General features: G+C 40.6%; 1 protein-coding gene across 5 annotated transcripts in view; it reads left to right on the plus strand.

The window, feature by feature from the left end:
- Nucleotides 1-437: 437 nt before the first annotated feature.
- LOC307014044 (voltage-dependent T-type calcium channel subunit alpha-1I-like) overlaps nt 438-24,774 on the plus strand; it is a 151,717-nt gene continuing 127,380 nt past the window's right edge. For 4 of the 5 annotated variants that reach the window (XM_079641714.1, XM_079641715.1, XM_079641717.1 and 1 more), the window contains exon 1: nt 1,492-4,606. In XM_079641714.1, the coding sequence (XP_079497840.1) occupies nt 4,564-4,606 (43 nt within the window). In that variant the 5' untranslated portion in view covers nt 1,492-4,563. The other variant, XM_079641716.1, reaches the window with a different exon arrangement.

A 24,774-nucleotide genomic window follows, 5' to 3' on the forward strand; every position in this document is an offset into this window, starting at 1 on the left:
TGTGTACTCATGCTACCTTTTGTGTCTCAAATCACAATGCCGGTGTGAACTGGTGATGAGGATTTCCGATAATCATCTCTTATCAAATATTAAATCTGCCATACACCATTTTCCCACAGAGTCTCTCTCCCGCACGCCACAAACGGAGTTCTTCTCCCTGTCTATATAGTGTAACACTCAATTCAATTCAATTCAATTTAGAGGGTGATTTACTGCTGTTACACAAGCACTTTCCAGATGGGACTAAATAAATCAGTGTCCGCTATTTAATGAGGAGTATGCCCCCCAATCAGCAGTGTGTTACTCTTTGTTCAGGAGCTGATTGTCGCCCATTTCCCTAAATGTGAGTCACTCCCTCTATCCCTCCTTCTCTCTCTCTCCCTCCGTGTCTCTCCCCCCCCCCCCCCCACAATCTCTCTCTCTTCCTCTCACAACTCTTTGCTGAGAATTGAACCACAAGACGAGGTTTTGACGCGCCGGAGATAAATTAATAAACCCATCGAGCGTGGGAATAATAAGAAACGACCAACTTTTTCTAAGCATCTGATTGTTCCAAGTGGATGACATGTGTAGGCATTGGTTGTTATTTTTGTGAAACAATCCCTGGGTAAACCTCCGTGGGATATTTTGGCTGTATGAACAGGCTGGCTGCACAGAGGCGCCTCTACATCGTGAGGAATGATGAAGGAGAGCCTGTCCTCGTAGAAAGAATTTGTTTTCCAATACAGCAATAGTGATTGTCACTGTGACCAGATATGACAGCAAATACTATTGTTTTTTGTATTTTTTATTTATTTTTAGCCTGCAGGTGATTAACTGTTGCAATTGGGGTTGAAAACGGGCACGCCTTTTGGATACAACGTCTGGGAATAACAAAGTTGAGCTCTGATTTTCTTTTTGTCTGAGAAGATGTGATATGTTCATCGTGCCAATTTGGAAGATGGAAAAAAAGAAGACATGTTAGATCGGACAAATATTTTTCGCTCGTGGGATTTTTTACAGTGTGCTCAAACAACGTGACCGTCGTTTTAAAAAAAAAGTGTTCACAAATTCCTTCGCGCATACAGCTTAAAGTGGAACTCAACATATTGGTTATCTTTGGCATTTACCACTTCGCGATGGTCGTTTAGGATTCCCCAAAGAAAACTTGGCTGGTTCAAAACACTCTGAGAATTGCCTTTTGATTTTGTTCTTGGCTTTCTGGAAATGTGAGTCCATTGGAGACCAGTGCGCACCGAACACAGTCGCAACGCGCAACCCAATTTTGTCTCGGGGAGACGGGCTTTGCACCGCAGCATCTCTACGACGTTCTTGCTTTTTCTCGCCGAAATGCCTCCGTGTGCACCGATTCCATTCATGGCCAGAGTACACTGATACTCCATGGTGTTCACCGGCCAGGTGTCTCAGAGAAGGCGAAACCTCGGCTGTTTTGTTCAGTGAATCCTGGACACACCTTTTTTAATGTCAGTCAAGGTAAGTTTGGCCTCTTTTCGCTTCACATTTTGATCTAATTACCTTCAAGTCCTAATGTTTTAGTTTTCTTTAAAGCTGAGCGTGAGGCAGAGGTGTTGCTTTTTCATTAGACCTGTAGCCTCACCGATCAGACAAGTGCATTTCTGCTGCAGTTTTTACCTTCAGGTTTTGTGAACTGTTCTCTAAAAACAAGTTGCTGTTCAAAATACCTCGCAGCAGCTTTTTTACCAGCGTTGCCAAACAAACGGCAGTTTTGATACGTACTGTATACACATTTCGCTTATTTTGCAGCTTTATTTGTTTGTAATACAACGTTTTTTCTGCAAATATGTTCACCGTGTGGTTATGCTCAGATTACAGTGCTTTATGCGTTGATGTAGTTCAGGAACAGTCTGCAACACCTGGAACATGTTCATTATTTAATGTACTCACAAGATATTTATTTATTTAATCATATCTTTTTTAATAACAACACATTTCCTTTTCTGGTGTACTTTGCAACCTACCATAATTGGCAGTTAAATATGTTGATGCTTTCCATGGTGCTGAACCGTCTTTTGTCACAGCACTGACGCACACAAAGTTAGTGAAGGCCTCGGTTTGGGAACAAACAAATCACCTTTCCTGATGCAGCCAAGAATCAAAACTGACAATATTAAATGTTACATATGTAATGTGACATTTTGCTCTTTTTTATTGATTGATCTATTGAATTTTTTCCAAGAAAATGTGTGAGTTACAGTGGAACAAACATCAGATGAGACCATGAGCATGATCTCACTGGAGTGGCCGCCCCCTCTCTTCTCCTCTCCTCCTCTCCTTTCCTTTCCTTTCCTCTCCCCTCTTCTCCTTTTTTGAGGGAGAATGTGATGTTGTGTGTCTTGCATCTAACGCAGAATTAAGTTTCTAGATCTAAGTGCTGGATGATGGATTTACCCCATATTTATTTTTTCACTACCTCCAATATTTTAGGATAAAGCAACAGGCCTTGACTTAACCTTGACTCTTGCCAGTGGTTTTATTGTATTTTACTCAAAATGTATGCTCACTCCTGCTGCACCCATTGCCAGTGACTCCGAATAAAACTGCCAAGTTAAAGTGTACAGTGTAATATAATTGGATTGCGCTCACAGACAATCACATTGCCCCTGTATTAGTCCAATTTATAGAGAAATGGACCTCCGATCTGCCTTCCCAAAATAAATCTCTTGTGTCCATGCTGTGGAAGAATTCCCGCTAATACTGAGGTCGCTCTTAAAGCCTGACAATAATGAAATGCCCTGAAGCGGCACAATGAGAGGCAGCTGGCAGTTGTTTTAAGTGAACTCTGATCCTTGGAGCAAAGCATCAATAAGCCTGATCATTCATATCCGTCCCCCTCCCCTCCCTTGTATTGATGTTAGCTTTCAGCAGGGGTGTATAACCTCTACTGCCTCTAGCACTTGTCATGTTGATTGGAGCTAGCAGCAAAAGCACAGTTCACATTGTTACACTTAGGTTCAAAATGCAAGTTTTCCTTAAAAATGATGCAGTTGTGTTGGTTTCTATCCACTTGAGAAAAAAAAAAAAAAAAACGTTTTATCAAAACTCTCAGAAACATTTTGCTATCAGTATCCACCAGGGATGATCTAATTTCTCATGTTGTAAATGTGAGTGCCATTCACACTGAGTTACACAGGATTGGATGTTCAGCAGCTGATGTCCTTGAGTCTGTATTGCAGCTATTTCAGGGTTGCGATCTTTGGAAGCAACCAACAGGAAGTTAACATATTCGCTGCTGCTGTTCAAAGAGCAAACACCGCAGGGAGCATTGCAAAAATGTCTGCACATGAGAAGAAGATGTCGTTTATTTTTTTAACCTGGGTCAAGGCAGACCTGCAGTTTAGTAATTCCAGTGACACTCGCCTACGTGTACACCTCCTTCCTTCCTTACGTGCCCAGACACACACACATTCCCACCATTAGAGCACACACACACACACACACACACACACACACACACACACACACACACACACACACACACACACACACACACACACACACACACACACACACACACACACACACACACACACAATCGGACGTCAGGTCTGGCCTCTATATTGTGGTTCACCGCAGGGGGCAGAGAGAGGGCATTTATGGCTCTTTTGTAGCAGCAGCTCACAATGACCTGAAAGTAACAGGGGGTGGTGCAAATAGAAGGGAAAGGTGTGTGTATAGAAACAAGATGCATAAGAGAGAAACATATGAAAAGGGATTGAAAGAGAGAGAAGACAAAAAGAGGATCCAAGGATAAAAGCACACAAAAAAGGAGATATTGGAGCAAGGGAAGGTGTAAAAACTAAACTAAAAGATGAGGGTGAGGAGAACTGGGGGGTTAATGATCGGGGGAGATGTAAGTGGAGACATAAAGAAAGGGAAGGGATGAAAATGAAACGGCTGGAGGGGGAGAGGAACCCTGTGCGAATGGGAGTGGGTCTGCGGTGAATGCTGGTATTATTCAGTTAGGTGAAACGATCGGTTTAGGCTCCACAACTGTGAGGAGAGGGCAGCCACATACTGCGTCCTGAGAGCCTCCTGTGAAGGCAGTGAGGGAGTGAGGGAGAGAGGGAGAGAGAGAGAGTGGAAGAGAGGTTTGGTAGCTGTGACCGTCGATATTCTATGATGGTGAACAAAGAAAGAGGACATGTGATGGGTTCAGGGAAAAACTCCAGCAGAGAGAGTAAGACGCAGACAAGACAAAGGAAAGAGAAACATAATGTGCAAGAGAAAGATGTCTTTAAGCAACATGAGCGATTAGATCATGTTTTTAAATTGTCTGACATCATGTTGCTAAATCAGGTTTTTCAAGAGTTTGACTTTGAATTCATTCTCAGAATTTATCTGCCATTGTCCTGCAAAAATATATCACAAGTAATAGTTTGAAACAATGCTCACTGGTTTTTTATTGGCCTGCTTGAAGTATTAGTGTTATAAATCCCGGTGTTCTTAACTTCATACCCCTTGTTTTCTCTCTTTCTCTCTCTATCCTTCTTCCTGGAAATATGAGTCACTGAGAATGCCACCGGCAGCCAAGGCTGTTGAATCATGTACACTCACCCAGAGGCTCTGCTATTGTTTCATACTGAACGTGAGTGTGACCAAAGGTGTTTGTGAGGGGACCATAGGGGTGTTTGTGTGTCTGTACACGACAGATTGCATGCAAAGAAGCGTAAAATGGGAGATCACAGAAACAAATACAGGGGTCAACAAAATGGCATAAACATCTCACAAACATATAATTGTATTTTACTACAGCACATACAGTATACGAATACAGCTGCTCGGGTTATATTTACTTGAGTAGCAATTTTACAGCTATCAAAGGAGAAAAACAGAGTTTAAACCGACCGTCCAAGTGAATAAAATACGAAAAACAACTACATATGTATTTGGCATAGGGCGCAGTCTTCACGACTACATGTGCCAATAGATGTTTGATAAGTGAATGGTACACGTCCAGAGGGATAGACAGTGACAGGAAAGGGTATAAATGCTTCACTCACATTGTTTAACAAAGAGAAAACAAGTTTTATTGTTGGCTTAACAAAGATAGCATTTCGGGAGACAATTTAGAAATGACTTCCCTGGTATAAAAACGCAACAATGGACAATACATTATAATAGCATACTTTCAGAACTGCATAATTGACTGATGCAAAGTTGCATGTATGGTCTCAGCCAATCAGGGTGCTCCCTTTTGATCCTTATAAAAGAGCAGCAGCTGCCCTTTCTGTCTCCACTCTTACAGCAACATATGACACCAATAGGCAGGCGAGGTTGGATTTATCTGGACTTCAAGCTTTTTCCTGCCTCAGCTCGGTTGCCTTTGGTCTCTTATTCTGAAAGTGTTTTAGTTTCAGCTTGCTAGCCTGAACCAGACGTTAATATGAATCATATTCTCTATTGGATGCTTGCCTCACTCACAGGTCAAGAACAATAGTATTTGCTGTCATATCTGGTCACAGCGACAATCACTGCACTTATTGCTGTATTGGAATTATGTAAATACACTGACATAACAGTATTTGACATATGTGTCATTGGCCTCATGCAAGAGTCATTTAGCAGGCAAAATAGTGTAAGATGAACGAGTGTGAAGATATATTTTTTTATTTTCTTTTTCTTTTGGAGCCAAAAGAGAACACAATATGTGCTTCTGTGTTTTGTTTCCCTTGTTTACATTTAGACTTCCTTCATGTGAGTGCACACGATGTGTCCTAAGAGTGTCACATTTAATCCAGGTGCTCTCCCTCAGTGTGCTCAGGTGCAACCATTTTAACAACCCCCCCTGCACACACACACACACACACACACACACACACACACACACACACACACACACACACACACACACACACACACACACACACACACACACACACACACACACACACACACACAAACACACACACGCACACACACACACACACACACACACACACACACACACACACACACACGCACACGCACACGCACAGACCCACAGACGCACACCTGCAGCTAATCTCTGTTGACAAGCCCAACAACATCCCCAATTATAGCTGATTGTATACTGAACAGCAGGGGGTGGAGGTGTATGTACTTAGAGTGATGTGTTGGTGGTGTCATGGATTATTGTCAAGTCTTCTGAATTCACAGCGGGTGATCGTTGTTGCTGGTTAAGCTTCGGTTCGTTCTGTAAATAAAATGTGCAGTTGGATTATTGGAGACTTGCCCATGACACTTTGTAATACTGTGCAGGCAGATAACAGAATATGTACAGTATCCATAATGATGTCATTTTCCTGATTTAAATATATCTTGAGGGGGAAAAGTGAAGCAGACTTTAACCAAAAAGAGTTGAAACAGTAGGAGACATTTTATTTGTTCATGGATGAAATACAAAATAGAGTGAGATTGTAGGGTGCTGGTAGGCAGACTTTTTACCTTTGGCCACAGCCTGGCTAGCTATTTCCTGTCTGCATACTAAGCTAAGCTAACATGCTAATAGCGAGAAGCCTCATAATTACGACACAGATGTGAGAGTGGTATTGATCTCCTCAACACAAATTCATGTTATGGTAAATATCAGCACTTATTAATACAGATAATTGATAACACAGAAGCTAACAGTTGAGGTATTTAGATTAAAATGTCCAAAAACAGAGTGGTTTTAGAGAAATATAGTGTGTATTAAATGCTCGCCCACCACTGCCACCATTATCAGTGTTGGTTGAAAATGGATCTCACCCAGAAGGCACCTCACTTTGTCCATTGCTCACCAAATTACCTACTAACCTGACTCCAAACGTCATACACTCCACCATTTTGATTTGGCTCCAAACTCCCTTTTAGTAAATCTGACATTCCAACATTAAACAAACGGTTCAAAATCACAAAAGACGCACGACTGTACCAAAGAATGAAGCGTTTTTTCTTTACCATTTATTTGTTATAGCATAAATTATCCCTACGATGTTGTAAAATTGTTGTATTTCAAGACCCCAAAAACTCCCCCTTGTCAGCAACACCTTATGACCTGATATTTCTTTATTGAATCCAAGTCTGTTTGCTTATCACTAAACTGTCACACACACTCTCACACAAACACACCCACAGATACCTTTTCCTTCTTGATCTCTCGGACACACACAGACTACCACGTGGTGTGTTGGCTTGCTTCTGCTGCAGCTGTTTTGTCACCTGTCAGGGCTGACACCAGTAAGGAAAGCCATCTCAGGCCCGCTCTACCGTCACTAAGCCATTTTGACGGACACCATATCCTGTCGGTCAACCCCACTCTGCTCGCTGCTCGCTGATGTGAACAAACTGAACCCCTGCCATGAAGATTTTCGACCCTGTTTCCAAAGTCAGAGTGACACTTCCTCCTCGTCTATTGCTGTTCTGCATGGTTGATTGCATGATTTAATGGAGCATTCAGCACTCGTGAGGGATATGTACTGTAGTGGAAGAGTAAATGCTGTTATTATCAATCATGACAAATCATTATTAAAATGACCCATCTAAAAGGTATGATTCATGCAAAATCAGGGTAATATTTGCAGGCTAATAAATGAGTTGTGGGTTTTTGAACAACAAGACTATCCCTTCTGATCATCTACGCTTCATAATATACAGATTGATCAAATGCAGGTTAGGATTCCTTCTTAAAATAAATCCACACCTATAAATAACATGATAAGCTCTCCATGATCAAAGAACTTCTGAATTTTTCCCTTTCCGGCCACACAGGGCCATAATTATGTATGTTTTATGATTTAAACACATTTCGCCATCAAGAGGATGGTTATCATTTCAACAATTCTAGACAAAATATTACACATTTTATCAAAAGCTATTCATTTTAGGTTAAGATGTATGGAAGAGGACATAGAGATACAGAATCAATGCATGTAAATAACACTAAAACACAGCAACAATGCTTTTTGCTGTTCTTTTGGCTGTGAAGGAAAACTCTTTTAAGTGGTTATAAATGCATCCACATTTAAGCATCACGATATTTAACATTTGATTCTATGTTTTTTTTTAACAAATTCAATAATTCTATCAGAGTTTTCAGCATCAGGCCAGACCGTTTTGGACAGTCTGTTAAACAGCATCAGCCTTTACTTAGCCGTCCAGAGACTCAGGGAGACGTTTGACTGGATGATTCTAGTTATCTGCAGAAAACAGCTCACTGCTCTATCTACGTACAGGCAGTCTAAAGAATCGTGTGCAGCTACAGATCCAAGAAACCTAATACCCTTATTTTTATTCTCCCTACGTGTCAGCCTATACCCTTGTTTCTAATTCCCTGCAGTTCATTAAAGTGGTTGATTTTTTTTAGATGAGATTGAACTCACATCAACAGCAGTGATTGAATTGATTGATTTTACATTATGCAGTCAAATACACATTAGGCTGCTATTGCATCATAGCAAGTCATGCTGTTGATATGTGGTTCAATTCACACACACACATCCTCTCTATTCTCTCTCAGTCTAGGTACTTGTACCGTACATTTAGGGTGTTAACATTGACGGTTGCCGGAGGGTGTGTGTGTGTGCAGATGAGAGAGACATCTAATAAGGAGGGGAGTCCAAAGTAAACTTGCTTTTGGCTGTAAGCCCGTTATACAATTCCCCCTCACTCCCTCCCCTCTATACTGTTCAACTCAACAAATATTTTCTCCTGCAACCTCTCCATAGTGTCGCATATAACAAGAACTTCTGTAAAAGCCATATATTTCTTTCTTCATTAAGGCTATACTTTTAACATATTCTAGGTCATCATGACTAACAACGGTAGCATGATCACACTGGAAATTTTGCTCATCAGCATCCTCTTCATCATCATCATCATCATCATCATCACAAGTAAACATCATCATTTCAATCACTGTCATCATCCCATTCATCAGCAGCCTTACTGTCACATTCATTATAATTATCATTACCATCGTTACGAAATAAATCACATCTTAACCATCTCATCTCATCTCTGCTTCTTTGTTATCATAGGGCAGAGGACACACACACACACGCACACGCACACGCACACGCACACACACACACACACACACACACACACACACACACACACACACACACACACACACACACACACACACACACACACACACACACACACACACACACACACACACACACACACACACACACACACACACACACACACACACACACACACACACACACACACACACACACACACACACACACACACACACACACACACACACACACACACACACACACACACACACACACACACACACACACACATACACACACACACACACACACACACACACACACACACACACACACACACACACACACACACACACACACACACACAGGGCTGCAGAGCTGTAAATGTCAGGCCTCACTCTGGCTATGTGTTCATAAATGTGATTGATCGTGGTCTGTGGGGGTGTGACCATGTGTGTGAATTATAGCCGCCACAAATGGTCAAAGAGACCGTTCAATATAGTGACTGATTTAAGGGTTTTAGAGTCATGCCTTCCAATCTATCATTCTAAATATCTATAGGTACTTGTTTTGTCAATTGGGTGTCTTTTATGTCATTTCCATTATTCCCTCCCCTTAGTGTATCAAAGTATTTGGCGGGTGGAATCACACTCAGCTCGGCACTAAGGTCATCCTTCTTGTGACATTTGAATTCTGCTCTGTATAAACTGACATGTACCAATACATTAATAACGATACTAATGATGTGGCCTCGCGAAATATTAGTAATTTCTGTGGTCATAATACATGACAAATAACATCAGCTGTAGATGACATTGATGGAGTTTGGAACGGAGAAGCCTTGCGGGCTGAGTATACGTCCATTTGTGTATGTGCTGACATTTTGAGGCCGTAGAAGAAAGGATGTAACGTTGTATTAAATAAGTGACAGTGCAGACTCGTGCCATGCTAAATCAGTGTACAGTATAAGTTAAAGTGATAAAATGTCTCGTGATGTTTGAAGTTTTGAACATCAATAACACTGAAATGGGAAAAAAGGAATCAACATTAAAATGTGTAGCTTTTCTTTTAACTTTGCATGTCTGATCATGCAGGTTAAACCCTTTATCTGCAAATGCACAGTTGCAGTGTGGTGGTCATATTCTACTTTTATATAATTCCTTTTCTTGGTGAAAATATCATAAAATATGGCGACAGACATTCGCATGCTTCATTAAAAAACCTGAATAGAAGTCTTCAATGTAAAAAAAGGAATTCAGTAATTCATTTAAAAGGGATCTATTCAGAACATGCAGAGCTGTAGCAAACAGTTGCATTTTCGATGTATTTATTCAGGAGAGTGTTTTACATTTTACATTTGAGAACAGAACACTCTTTAGTGCTCTGGACTTCTCCTGAAAAAGTATATTTATGCATGATTTGACACACTCTAAGTTACAACAGGAGTCTTTGAAATGGTCTATTCTCCAGCATCAGGTTAAGGCATAATTGAACATGAAACAGCTCAATTCTGTGGCTGTCTGCTTTGTTTTCCTGTCCTTTCTTTATCTATCCTTCTCTTTATCTACCCCGCTCTACCTGTCTGATCTCTCTCTTTAAAGCCAGTCGTGTTTTCTGAGGGCCCGAGAGCGGGGGCTGACAGACATATGGAGCCATTGTGGTTGTTGATGACGCCGCGGTTCCTTTGAGCACCTCTCCGTCGTCCTTATTCATTAGCCCCGGCCACTCATAAAACCACTGAACACGGACACACAGGCAGACATACACACAGGCATAAACAGAGATGTGAAGAGGCTGGCATAAACAATCTACATTAAATGCAACACACACACACACACACACACACACACACACACACTTCGTAAAAAGTGTGTTGACACATTGAAGTCTCTCTGTCCTTTTCCCCCCAAGGATTCTGGTAATTAGATTCCTACAGGCCAAGCCTCTCAATTTCACTGCATTTAATTGGAAACACACACACACACACACACACACACACACACACACACACACACACACACACACACACACACACACACACACACACACACACACACACGCAGAAGGCTCTACAGGTCCACGCTTGTTGATCACAAGCCGGGACTGTGCCGCTCTAATAATTAATTTCTACGCTGGCCCCTCTCATGCCTCATTTACCAATCAATCCATTCTTTGTTTTATGAATTCTATTAAGTCCGTGAGTCCCTCTTCTTCTGCCTGGACGAGACGGAGGGAAAGACTACAGGCTGAGTCGTAGGGAGCCATTCTTGTTGCACGGCAGAGTTGAGCCGCATATTAAGTGTGCACGGCTGGGTGAGCCGTACCGAGGTGAGCGTGTTGAAACGTCTGCATGTGGGTGCACACCCTAAGGTAGAAGTGCAGACACGGGGGGGGTTGGAGACGAGCACATCAAAATCCACATGCTGTTCTCTGTTGTAGCATGACGCTTATTGACACTGACGTCTCAGCCACAGGCTCTCTTCAGGGTTAAAAGCTGTTCTGCTATACTGGATCCAAGGAGGCATTTTGGTAACATTACAGTAGTAGATCATCTTTGTGTGTTCAGAACATGAGGTGTGATGGAGCCACGGAGTGAGCAATCATGACAGCAAAATGTATGCTTAGATTTTTTTAATGGATTCACCGATGCTTTAACTCTACAGCTAATTAAATTGCCCTTCCAGCCTTTGGACTGCTCTAGACTTAAAGTTGAAAATCCCAACCAGCCCATAGTTAAATGAATAATTGGACATTTTGGCTTTCTTGAGATTAATCAAACACTTATGTCTGTATTGTTAATTTGAAAGTCTTGGGTAGCTCACAGTAGCTTAGCACAAACACTAAAAACAGGGGGAAATACATCCCTCTAGAAAACCTTTAAAAACGTACTTATTAACTTAATTTGATTAAATTAAAATTAAATGTTCAGGGTGTCATGTACGTGAAAATGTTATGATAATGTTTTCTGCCAAGAAATCGTTTTAAACTATTTTTTGTACCAATAAATCACATAACATACACATTTAAGTTAGTAAGCTTTAGTGGTGTTTGCAGGTAGATTTGCTTACCTTTTAAGTTTTTATGCTAAGCTAAGCTAGCCATCTGTTGGCTTCTAGTGAAAGATGTCTCATGTCATATTGACTTCCTCTTTTCCTTTATCATATGACTTATTGAAAAAAAAGCAAACTCAAATATTTGTTACTTGTTATATGATAAATAGTCTAAAGACGTGCAATGTGCAGCAAAGGATATTGCGTAACTTGGACATTATTTCCTTAAAAGTGAGTGGAACACTTCCAATTACAAACAAAATACATTTGCATGGAAAAAAATACTATTATGTGTAAGTAGGGAATACATACTGTACGTTGTTGTTTCTTGCATCTAGAGTGGCCTGACCCTTTCAAGGTCATTGAGGACAATGATTATTACATAACTTATGGGATATCTTGAGAAAACAAGAGAGAGAGAAAACTACTGTTGACACCTTTCTCGATGGCAGCATCTGTAGAGTGTATACTCTACTGGGAAAATGACCAGAGCCCATCTGTCACTCGCTTACACACACACACACACACACACACACACACACACACACACACACACACACACACACACACACACACACACACACACACACACACACACACACACACACACACACACACACACACACACACACACACACACACACACACGCACGCACGCACACACACACACACACACACACACACACACACACACACACACACACACACACACACACAGGGCTGCAGAGCTGTAAATGTCAGGCCTCACTCTGTCTATGTGTGATGATAGATAGACAGACAGACTGATAAACTAATGGTGTACTTAAATATTACAATGAGAGACTAGTTGCTCATTAGGTGCTTGTTCCAGCGCCGTGTCCCAATAAGGGAGACCGCACAGTGTAAGATATTATTGTTATTATTAAGAACTGGAGCAGGCAATTAAGGAAGGAGTGGACGCAATGTAATCTGTTGTGGATGCAGACACAAGCAGTGAACTACACTGTGAAAGCTCTCTATTTTTGACGACACTTCACATTCCTAGAGGTAGCGAGCATCCTGAGGCCCTCTCAGTGCTGCCCACACACACACACACACACACACACACACACACACACACACACACACACACACACACACACACACACACACACACACACACACACACACACACACACACACACACACACACACACACACACACACACACACACACACACACACTTGTGCCCCCAGGTTTGGGAGGCTCTATGTGATTGTGTGAGGACATACAAATACACTAGGGATATCTCTTTTATCAAAAAGGATGGGCAGCAGCCAAATAGATTAAGAGGCGTACAAGATGTTGTTTTACCACTCATTAATTTAGACATTTTAAAAAACAAAATAGCTTTTAATTGAGTTAAATCATAATAAGGATGGGAACACATTCAGCTACTAGCTCACACAGCAAGACACTCACAGATACACACACAATAACTTACATAAGTAATTTACCCCTACAGGAATGATTATATACCAGTCAATTAGGGCTGACACTCATAAGACGATTCATCACTACCCAGTGTTTTGTGTTGTGAACAAGTTTCGGGCTAAAGCTACGCTGGATCTGCTCTCACACAAACACAAACAAACAAACAAACGAAGTGGACTCATTAATGGTGTCAAGAAACCGTAAGTGATGTCACGTTAGGGCTCTCGTACAACAATACTGGAGTGGCCTTTGGCGAGACTGTGTGTGTGTGTGTGTGTGTGTGTGTGTGTGTGTGTGTGTGTGTGTGTGTGTGTGTGTGTGTGTGTGTGTGTGTGTGTGTGTGTGTGTGTGTGTGTGTGTGTGTGTGTGTGTGTGTGTGTGTGTGTGTGTGTGTGTGTGTGTGTGTGTGTGTGCATATATAAGTAAGGAGGGTTAATGTGTTTTGACATTGGCCGTCATCTTAAAAAAAAAAAAGGTCATTCTTTATCAGTGCAGTCACATAAAGCTTTTTAATCTTCATAACTCTGATATGTAACTGAATGCCAACAGGCACAATCCTTTTGAAATAATGAAGTACATCCTGTTACTCAATAAGCCGACATCTTGCTCAGTCTGACGCCCGATCTGCATGTGTGTGTGGTTGCATCTGGAAGCCTACTGAGTAATGAGATGTCGCAGAGAGGCATTAGTATTTTTAGCTTCATAGAGAAACTTTTGTGAATAGGAAGTTCTCTCCCCCTCTGCCTTTTAGTCTGCGTGGCTTGTTAGAGAGAGCTGCAGACGGAGGAATGTTAGGAAGAGAGGGGAACACTTCACTAGGGGTGTAAAAAGGAGACAACCATGAAACACACACACTCAAAAAGGTTGAGAACAATGTGAGCAGGGAGAGTTGAAAATCAGTCGAAGCTGAAGTATACTGTTGCTGTAGTTTGTGATTTATATCTCAGTGTAAGCCCTTACCTGATTACATTTAGTAATGCTTCAAAACCAAATGGCAACTTGTATACAGCCAATTGTACACAGTATTCTCTATCTTTTATAACTGATCTGAAGATTAAATTTAGCCAAGGCCACATTTGCGTCCATCCTTCTCTTTCTGATCTTTTAATTAACTCACTTCATCTAATCTTAGCTAGCAGGCACCCACAACTACCAGCAACATTATAATCATACTGTTATAGAGTGTTCTGCCTGGATATGCTGCACTCCAGTCTGTGTAGGTGTAAACCTGCAATAAGCTTTTTGAATGTTGTGGCAGCAGAAACAATTTAGAAACACAACACAGACATATTTCTACCTTTAAGTTGTTTGGGCGAACTTCTGAGCAAACACATGAGCGAAGCTTTAAAGCTCTGTACAGCTGGATTGAATTAGCTTGTTCAGGTAATAAAAATATGCGACTTTTAATTTGCATATTGGTGATTTCTATTTGTTATAACATATATTGATTAAAAAAGCTTTAATGTAAAATTGATTCATCTATAGATTGCCTAGAATAATTAGAAAACCCATTTATGGATGTCTCTCATAGACATATACAAACATCAAACACATACAGTATTACATATGGCCGTAGTATTTGTGAAATCACCTTAAGGTTTGTGTAGATCTGTTGTCATTTTGTCGTTTACATACTTACTCACTTTTAGCCTTAACATATTTAGAACAAGTGAGTTAAAAAATAAATCTATCCCTGTACGTGGGGCCGTCTGTTGTACCAGGCTGTAAACATGGGAATTTGATACTGTTTAGATGGCCACTTCAACATATGGGTTGATTGACTCGCTTTTGGAGCCAGCCTCAAGTGGCCATTTATTTCTTTAACATCTGAAGGTGCAGCTTAGTGGCTCTTCTAGTTGAATACAATTCCCATTTTATAAATCAATGCATACTTCAACTGGTTTATCTGCATTTAAAAAAATTGTGAGTCAGAGTAATTCACACACTAACATTCCTAACAGTACACAAGTACATTTCTGAAAAATATTAGAGAGTGCATACAGTATCAAAAGCAGGCTTATCGCACGGTAAAGCAGGGAGAAGAGATTACCGTCTGAAATAAAAGGCCTTAAAGAGGGACAGAGACAAATGAAAAATGCGGCAGCAGGAAGGCACAGCAGGCTCTTACTTGCCGACTAAATACTAGTGAGACAGGGAAGGCGATATCAATTTACTTTTTATCCCCAGCCACATCTCTTCTAAATAAGCAATTGCTGGCAAGCAAACCTACCAAGGTGCAAAGAGCCATCACGCTGAGAGTGGCAAGCAAGAGACAAAAGAAGAAGAAAAAGGCGGCATAGATTGTGAGGCAGATGAAGAGAGAGACATCAGAACTGACAGACAGCTTGAGAGGTCGAGATGCAGAGAGGAATGGGAGATGGATTAAAAATGAGGGGAGACCTTTGAAGATCAGCAGGTGAATCTGTCCTTTGATAATTGCGTCTGCTTGTCATTATGGGCGCTCGTCAACAGTGTCTATGTGTGATGTCTCCTTCGCCCTTTGCAACCTAAATAGCATTATAACTATGTTCAACTCTGCTTATACATGTTTAACCAATGTGTACACTGTAAAATGTTTAGCTGTAAAATTAAAGTAAATTACTGGCTACTAGTTGCATGGATTTCACAGTAATTTACTGTAAGTATTTCACAGTAATTTACTGTAAATATTTCACAGTAACTTACTATATATATTTTACAGTACATTAGAATACAAGTACAACTAAATACTGTGACTTTACAGTTGCCATGCCCATGGAATTACTGTGATATAGCAGAGCTGTTGTATTATGGTACCTTGCTGTACATAAATTACAGTAATTACCTGTATTTTCACATTATTACTGTAGAAGTAATGCAACACAGTAGCCAGTAATTTACTGTAAATATACAAATGTAAATAATACGATAGTATATTCTAAATTTGACTAGTTAACTGGGATTTTACCATAACTACACACTTCAATCAGCTCAATCGACAGTACATTTATTTACAGTACGAGTACATTTCACAGTGTCTTGGACATGTTGTTACGGCGTTAGTGGCTCGTGCTGAGACCTGCAACATGAAAGAATACACGCAATAACCGGTAGGCTACTTGGTAACGAGCATTTATTGATAATCAGCCGTTTGCTCACACAAGCGAAACGGGAAACAAAAAGAGGTCTGGAGGACTGGCCAAAAGGAACAAACAGAAAGAGAGAACCCGAGCCAGCCACACCCGGCCACACCACGGGCCGTAGGACCCAGAGCTCCCCCCCCTCCCAACCAGAAATCAAATATAAACCCTATGGGAAACTAAATAAAGCCGCGAAAACTAGACTACCAGGTCCTCCAGGCTAAACATAAACAAATCTGCAAAAATATGGCCTACAGCTCAAAATGGCAAAAGAGGTATTCTGAGGAGAGTGTCTCCCGGCATTAGGACAGGCGAGACATCCTTCCCCTCCAGCTTCTCCTTATATCAGGGGTGGGGAACCTCCGGCCTCCCGGCCGTATACGGCCCGCGAGACCATTTGGTACGGCCCTCGAGGTAATTTATAAACACAGGCAAAAAATAAAAAAATTGAAGAAATATAGACCGCAAAAAAAAAAAAAAAAGCGAGTGCCTGTTTTTCCTGGCCAAGATTAGGGTCCTTGAACACAACACGAGCCTGACGTGTCTGACAGGGGTGCAGTTTTGACAAAGAGCACCGGAACGCCAGAACGCCGCTCCGGCACTTGAGAAATTGCAGTACCCATAAGGAGCCGTACACAATACATGCCGCAGTTTTTGCGTGGCTGTGTCTTTAGTTGAAAGCCCAGTGGGCGATCTGTTCATCTGTCATACTGATCATACAGTCAATAACTTTGTTTTTATTAGCATCTGGTTAGCTAGCTATACTAACGAATATAAGAAGCTTTTTCTCCAACCAGTGAGGTAAAGGCACATCTTTATCATCATCTTTATTTATTTTATCTTTATTTATCTGTTGTTATTTTGTTTTACTTGCTTGTAAGCGCTTTGAGCACCAGGAAAAGCGCTTTATAAATGTAATGTATTATTATTATTATTAGTGATATGATCATTATAGTTATAAAAAAATAAGAGAATAAAGTAAACAGGTATAAAATACTGTATGACAGTAAAACAAAGTTGTTATTAATAAAGAAGAATACAGTTTGAAAGGGGAGTGATTTGTAAAATATCCATAAAGAAAAATAAAATCTGTTTACAGTTCTGTTTCATATGGATGTTGAGAGATGTATCCATAGATCTCTTCATGTTGCTCTCAAAGTGCACCAGATTGATGCTTTTACATTACATTACATTGCATTTAGCTGACGCTTTTATCCAAAGCGACTTACAATAAGTGCATTCAACTTTTAACTTAAACATTTAAAAATAAATCTTCCCGGGGGAGCATGCCCCCGGACCCCCCTAGAGGGTGTGAGGTACCCCCCTACTTAAATCGTGTCCACATGGATATGAAACTAAATACATTTGCACAGATCTTGTGTCCATATCTTTCTGTTGTGGTGGTCATGCCACACCGTGAACGCATGCGTGAGTCATGGTGAGATATCTGGATTAAGAGGTTGCTCTTTCTTTGCACAGCATGAAAGAAAGGCCAATTGAATGGGCTGTGTTTTTTTAGTTTTTTTAAGCAGAGGTCAATAATTTGTACGGCCCTCGGAGGATGTTGAAAAAATTGAAATGGCCCTTGAGAGGAAAAAGGTTCCCCACCCCTGCCTTATATATACACGGCTGAGTGGAATTTGGAACACCTGGGCAGAGGCGGAGCCAGGGTCAGACCAGGTGCACCTGGGCCGAGGCGGAGCCAGGGGCAGACCAGGTGCACCTGCGCAGAGGCGGAGCCAGGGACAGACCAGGTGCACCTGTAGCAGGGAGACAAAGAAAACAAGGAGGGGAGCACGTAACACATGTCTACACAGACATCCACTCGAAGGCAACCATTTTTCTGAAGAATGTGCTGATTAGGTCAGGAAAGAACATAGATTTGTTTTGTTTTGTTTTATTTATTTAATGGTTTTATTAATTTATTTTTATTTTGATTTTGATTAGAACATAGGTTAATGAGTTGGAATGATGTGATGATGCATACTCACATGTACAGTAGGTGGCGGTATGCACCTTTTAAGTTGTTTGCAATCCGCCAAAAGCAAGAGAAGAAGAAGAAGAAGAAGAAGAATGTGCTGACATGGGGGTTTAAATTGCCATGCCTCTTTTTGGCTTTCGAGCCCTTCTCAGGATTAATGCCCAGGAAGCACCTGAAAGCAATAAGCCAAGACAACAATTTCAATTTTACATAAATGTATATGTTGCCTCATTTATTTTAAGGCATATGCAGCGGTGCCCCTTTCAATGTAAGTAAAACCTGCACCAAAGAAAAAAAATTGTATTTAAAGCCAAGCAAGAGCGATAAAAGCAAGAAAATCACTTAAATTGTTGTGTTATCACAGAGGATGGTCTGAATACAGTATTTTACTGTGAAATAATACAGTAACATGTTGTGAAATCCTGGTAATCATTTATCTTGTACATTCACAGTAATTAACTGTGCCTGTATTGATTTCACTGTGAAATTCAAAATTACAGTATTATATTGTGAACATTACAGGTAAAGACTGCAAAGTGGTAAAACAGTAATTTATTGTAAAATATTACAGCTAAATATTGTGAAATCATGGTAATATTTGACAGTTTACATATATGTGTTGTATACATATCATCATATGGCTTTCTTTGCATGTACTGCTGCCACCGTGATGTTCATATGTCAAAGAGCAGTGTGACATATAGGGGCCTAATGTGCGCCTTCGGGGATCTTGAAAGGGTATTTCCGCTCCGGTCTTTGAGGATGATTTCACCCAGTCATTCTGGATTATGGGTGTTGATGTGTGCATTTTGAGAATTTCTTTGACATTTATGCACATAAATCCTGACCTACGTGTGTGTTTATACAAGGACGACAATTTGGTAAAATGTAGTTGAGGCATGACTAGATTGAAAGAGGACATATTATGCTAATTGTCAGGTTTCATAATTGCATTTTGTGACTACTGTGACATTTTTACATGCTTTATTGTTGAAAAAGGTATTTTTTTTCTCATACTGTCTATGCTGCAGCACCTCTTTTCACCCTCTGTCTGAAACCAGAGCACAGTCAGCTCTGATTGGCTAGGTGGCCGACTCTGTTGTGATTGGCCAACCGCTTAGAGATTTCCGCCCCTTAGCCTCTCACGTACAATGTGTTGGAGCGCTAGCTGTTACAAAGTGATGTCACTATGTTATGGGCGCAAACAAAGGAGTCCAATAGAGGCATTTCAGCCAGAGGGGGGTCCTCTGGAGGGAAGTTTGGGTTTTAGCCTTTGCAGAAAACCCCCCAAAACATAATAGGGGTCCCTTTGAAAATATATATATATAATTTCACCAAATATTTTTATATATTTACTTCTCAAAGGACTGCAACAAGATGCTATAACAAGTCAAACGGATTATATAACCACCATTATAGTGCATTTCTTCTGCAACGTTCACTGACATGCAGGGCAGAAGGACATAACATATTGTAACGTTCACAGATGGCGTCGGAAACAGGCTTCTAGTTATTAGGCTTTAATATCTCTTATTTTCTTTGAAGATCACACGTACAGATATCACTTGCAGGTTCAACCTCACACTCTCTTAAACTCTCACACACACACCTTTATAACCCCGACTACGTCACCACTTCCCGCCCTCCCCCGTCTGCTCCCCCAACCACAGGCCCGCCCTCAACCAGTATCCCGGTACAGCTCTATGATTGGCAGAGAGACGGGGGATACCTGAGTGACACCCTCAGCATCCTATCAGAGTCGCTACAATATGTTAAATCATTGAGCTGAGATTGCACCCCATCACATGTACAGCGTTACTATGGTAGTCTTCTACCATGGGCTCTTTGACAAGTAGCTTCTATGATTTATTTGCTCCTCTGCAAGATTTCAATATTATGTAAAATTAAACCAGACTCATGTAGTTTGACATTTATGTAAGGTCATTGCTCAACCGTTTTCTCTGCCAAGTCTGGGGTAATTGAAATTTGGATGCTGTTTTGCCTACAGCTATCCATGGATTACTGACAGGGCAAGCTGAGCGCCGCCCACATGCCCCAGACTGCCATGGTTCCTGAGCGCTTGGTCAGACAATTAGGGATGATTAATAGTCAGCCGATGACATATATGTTTATGAGAATGTGGATGCAACGCTGAGAGCTCTGAATACTTTTACTGCAGTTTTGCTTCATCACTTTGAGGCAAGTTCTTGTTTTTAATCACCTTTATAATAGCCTATTGATTTTTGAAGCCGGACAGATTTCTCTGCATACATTTTCAATAGTTTATTTTACTACTGGCATAACTTTGCTTGTTTTCCTAGGTCAATGAACTAGTCTGTGTTGTCCAAGGTTCAGCCCAGAGGTGGGGACTCGAGTCACATGACTTGACTCAGTCCGACTCGAGTCGCATATTTGCTGACTTTAGACTTGCTTGACTAACATTGATAAAAGACTTGACTTAACTTTGAATTGGTATTCATGACTTGAGACTTGACTTAAGCTTGAGATACATGACTTGAAAGGACTTGACTGTTTAAAATTAAATATTTGTGTTTGTTTTTGTAGTGAGATATTACGTTTAGTTTTTTCGAAAAACTTGATTATAGCGCCATGCGCGCAAACCTGGCAACCCACTAGAAAGCAGGAGTCTTAAGTAGTTGCTTAGTAGTTAACATGGCAGCGGCTAGCTTTACTCCAAAAATAGTGAAGTTTGGACTCAAGGATTATTTCGTCGATGACGGCAATAAGAAGAGAACAGCGGTATGCAGGGTCTGCAGCATTAAGATCAGTGACACGACCACCACAACGTCCAACTTCATTCGTCATTACAAAAAAACCCCACAGAGAAAGGTGCGTGAATGTGTTGTGTTAGCTAGAAAGCTAACGTTAAGTTTAAGCTACGTTAGACTTGGTTTCAAATCGATTAAGCATTGCAAAGAGAAGACAAAACGGTAAATGAACACTAGAGCCAAGGGATTCATTTTGACTAACTCTGATACTGACGGGCTGTCAGGAGAGGGAGAGAGGGAGAGGAAAAGAGATGCCTCGTTTATTTGTGTTATCAAAAGTTACTGTAAACTGTTGAATAATGTAGTTCATCTACTTTTAGAAGTTTGTTTAAATGTTTTAATTATGTTGTTTGTAGAAGTGCATCATTCCTTGATTTATTGTAAAATGAATCTGAACTTTTTGATCTGTTATGATGATAAACTGAAGCAATTTCTAAATTAACCCAATTAAGTGAGTTTTAAATCGTCCTACTTAGTTTATAAGGAAATTACGAAGAGGAACACATTAAATGATTTGAAAATGATATCTATGTAGGTGCTGACGCTGTTGGCGGTTCTAGTGTTAACATACATTTAAATTAAATATGTGTAATGGCAAATGCCATTTTTCTTACCTGGAATTCTGCCTTTTTCAACAGACTTTTTGATTGAGTCCTAGCTATATCGTCTGCAGTTCTAGGGTTAATATGAATCTAATATGATTGTCATCGGTCTAAATTAGATTTCAAATGATTAACTGTGTATGTAATGAAGATCATAGTGTGGGTTGAATCCATTTTCATAAATTTTAACTGATTTAAATGCGGAAACTGGGCTTATTCATCAGAATTTCGTATGACTTGACTTGCTTGATTCTCATCACAGTGACTTGGGACTTGCTTGATACTTGTAGGTCAAGACTTGAGACTTGCTCATGACTTGTACATGTAGGACTAACTCCAACCTCTGACTCAGCCACATGACTTGATGCTTGTTGGTCTTTAAAACCTGTGATGAATAATACTCACAGATCAGTACAACATCTTGCAAACAAATGTGTTTTGATACCGACCTGTAGTCTCTGTGTTGTCCACCACTCTCAACTCTAAAAGGCCTTCATTTTGATCAGTGGAAGAAGTTATCAGATCAAAATGTACAATATTTCCCTCACAGTTGAGTATATTTGTTAAGATGCATATATTAAAAAATACCCCTGTAATGTACACATATGTCCACATTTAAGTGACAAAGTATTTAATGCGACTTTTTAAAAGACGTGTGTTTCGGTACATTAATTCCTAATCGTCAAGAATGTCAAGTGCTCTCTTATCAGTTTATGGCTAATCAGCACATCCACCAGTGTTTGTGTATCTGCAGGGTGTTTGCAGAATCTCGACTAGTTCCCATCTATAAGCTGAAGTAGAGCTAATCACTTCACTGCTTCCCAGTGGACAGGCCTAATGCATTCAACGACTCCTGAGGGAGCCCATGGCTGACAGTGTACGGCCTCTCTGTCCGCAGTCACAGCTTCTCTGTCTTCCTCTCATCCTACTTTTCTTTCTTTCAATTATCCTCCTAACCTTCCATCCAACTTTCTTTCTGACTGTCTGTTTCTTGATTTATATAAACTCTCCTTTCTAGTTGGCTGTCTTCTTTTCTTTGTTGGTGTCGGTCTGTCTGCCTCTCTCGGGTTCTCTGCTTTCACTATCAAGTTTAAATCTAAAAACGTCCCTGTGGAGGAATCTGGTCTCGTGAATACTGGGAAGAAGACATTTAGGCGCAAATACGATATGAAGAATAAATAAACAGTCCAACAACAATTGGATTAGAAATGGCATTATAATAAAAAATCTGTGCAGCAGGAGCCAAAATTAATTAAACAAGGCGTTGAAAATGATGACCATAAAATTAAAAGTGAAACAATTTCTGAGTAACTTTCTGAATTATTAACCAATAATTTGCATATACATTTTTCTTTTAAGATACTCAAGAGTATTAAGCTCACAGGACTATTTAACCTAATTGCTTTAAATTAATATATCAAAGACAATCCTGCTTTGATTAAAACAAATAGTACACTACACTACACTAATTGCCTGCTTCCTCATCTCTTCCTTTGTTCCCCATGTTTGTTAAAGTACGAAAGAGTTCATTACCACTAGACATTAAAGTTTTACGATAGTCTGCTCCTTTGTCTCCTGCGTAGAGATATCTTTTTGGTCAATTGGATCGCGACGAGCTGGAATAATTGTGTAGGCCGAAAATGTTCAACTCATCGACACTGCAGAAGCACTCTGTGTATCTCAACTTGAGTCTTTTCATTTTGAACATCCACAGCAGCCTTTCTGTTACTGAAGTTATGTAACACGCACACACACAGCAAGTGGGACAAGGATGATTCATCTAAACGAGCACCTGAGCATGAAACAGCGTCACTAGCATCAAGGCTTGTGGCTCAGTAAAAGTGAGATGGCATTATATGTAGTTGGAGGGAACAGGTGAAATGCACTTGTGAGGCATATTTATAATTATGGGGTAAAACTCTCCAAAAGAGGATTTCTGCTGTGCTGTTTTTTTTGTGTTTGGCAATGCATTGTAAATTAACAATGGAAGTACTGAATGACTAACAACCTCGCAACGTACTGAACCATTTCTGTTGTCTCTATGTTTATTTATTCATGGCTCCATCTAAGGAAGAATGCTAAGCAAACCAAATTCACAAACATTCTGTATCTACTGCATCCTTTGCAGTATAAGGAAATGTGATTCACTGCTTTGAGCCAGCGTAAATATTACATTTATATTTTCCATTTGGGAGAACTTAGCCCCGTTTTACAGTTTTATTTCACAACTCATTTTAAGGATGTCTGTTTTCATTGGACTCAATAAGAGCCTAAATAATTCGCTCAGATTCATAATGCTGTGCTGGGTTAGCTGAGACTGCATAAAATGTGTTTAAAATGTCAGCCTGCAGCCGAGGAGGAAACTGGGCTCAGAATCGGCACCGTGACAGACTCTTTGTTCACAGTGCATGTGTGTGTCAGTGACATAAACCTCATTGAATGCCTCTATCTCAATAACTGTTTTTAAGGCCTTTAACATTACTTCCTAGTCCTTCAAGCTGTGCTCCATCCTTCTTCCTTTGGAGCTTTGAAAACCTCCTTCTGTGTCTTATATCTAGAGTATTCTTCCACTCCATGATACGGCACGCTGCCTTTGATCCTTCTCTCTCGTGAGTCCCCGGGATCCCTCATCTCCATCTCTGTTCGGTTTCTCTCTCTCTCTCACTCTTGCTCTCCTCCACCTCAGTTTGACCTTCAGTCTTCTCCTGGAAAGCTCCAGCTTCCTGCTACCTACCTCTGCTCGAAGCTGAAAGAGAAAACAGCACTGCA

This window comes from Notothenia rossii, assembly GCF_949606895.1.
Source record: "Notothenia rossii genome assembly, chromosome: 8".
Classification (NCBI taxonomy): Eukaryota; Metazoa; Chordata; class Actinopteri; order Perciformes; family Nototheniidae; genus Notothenia; species Notothenia rossii.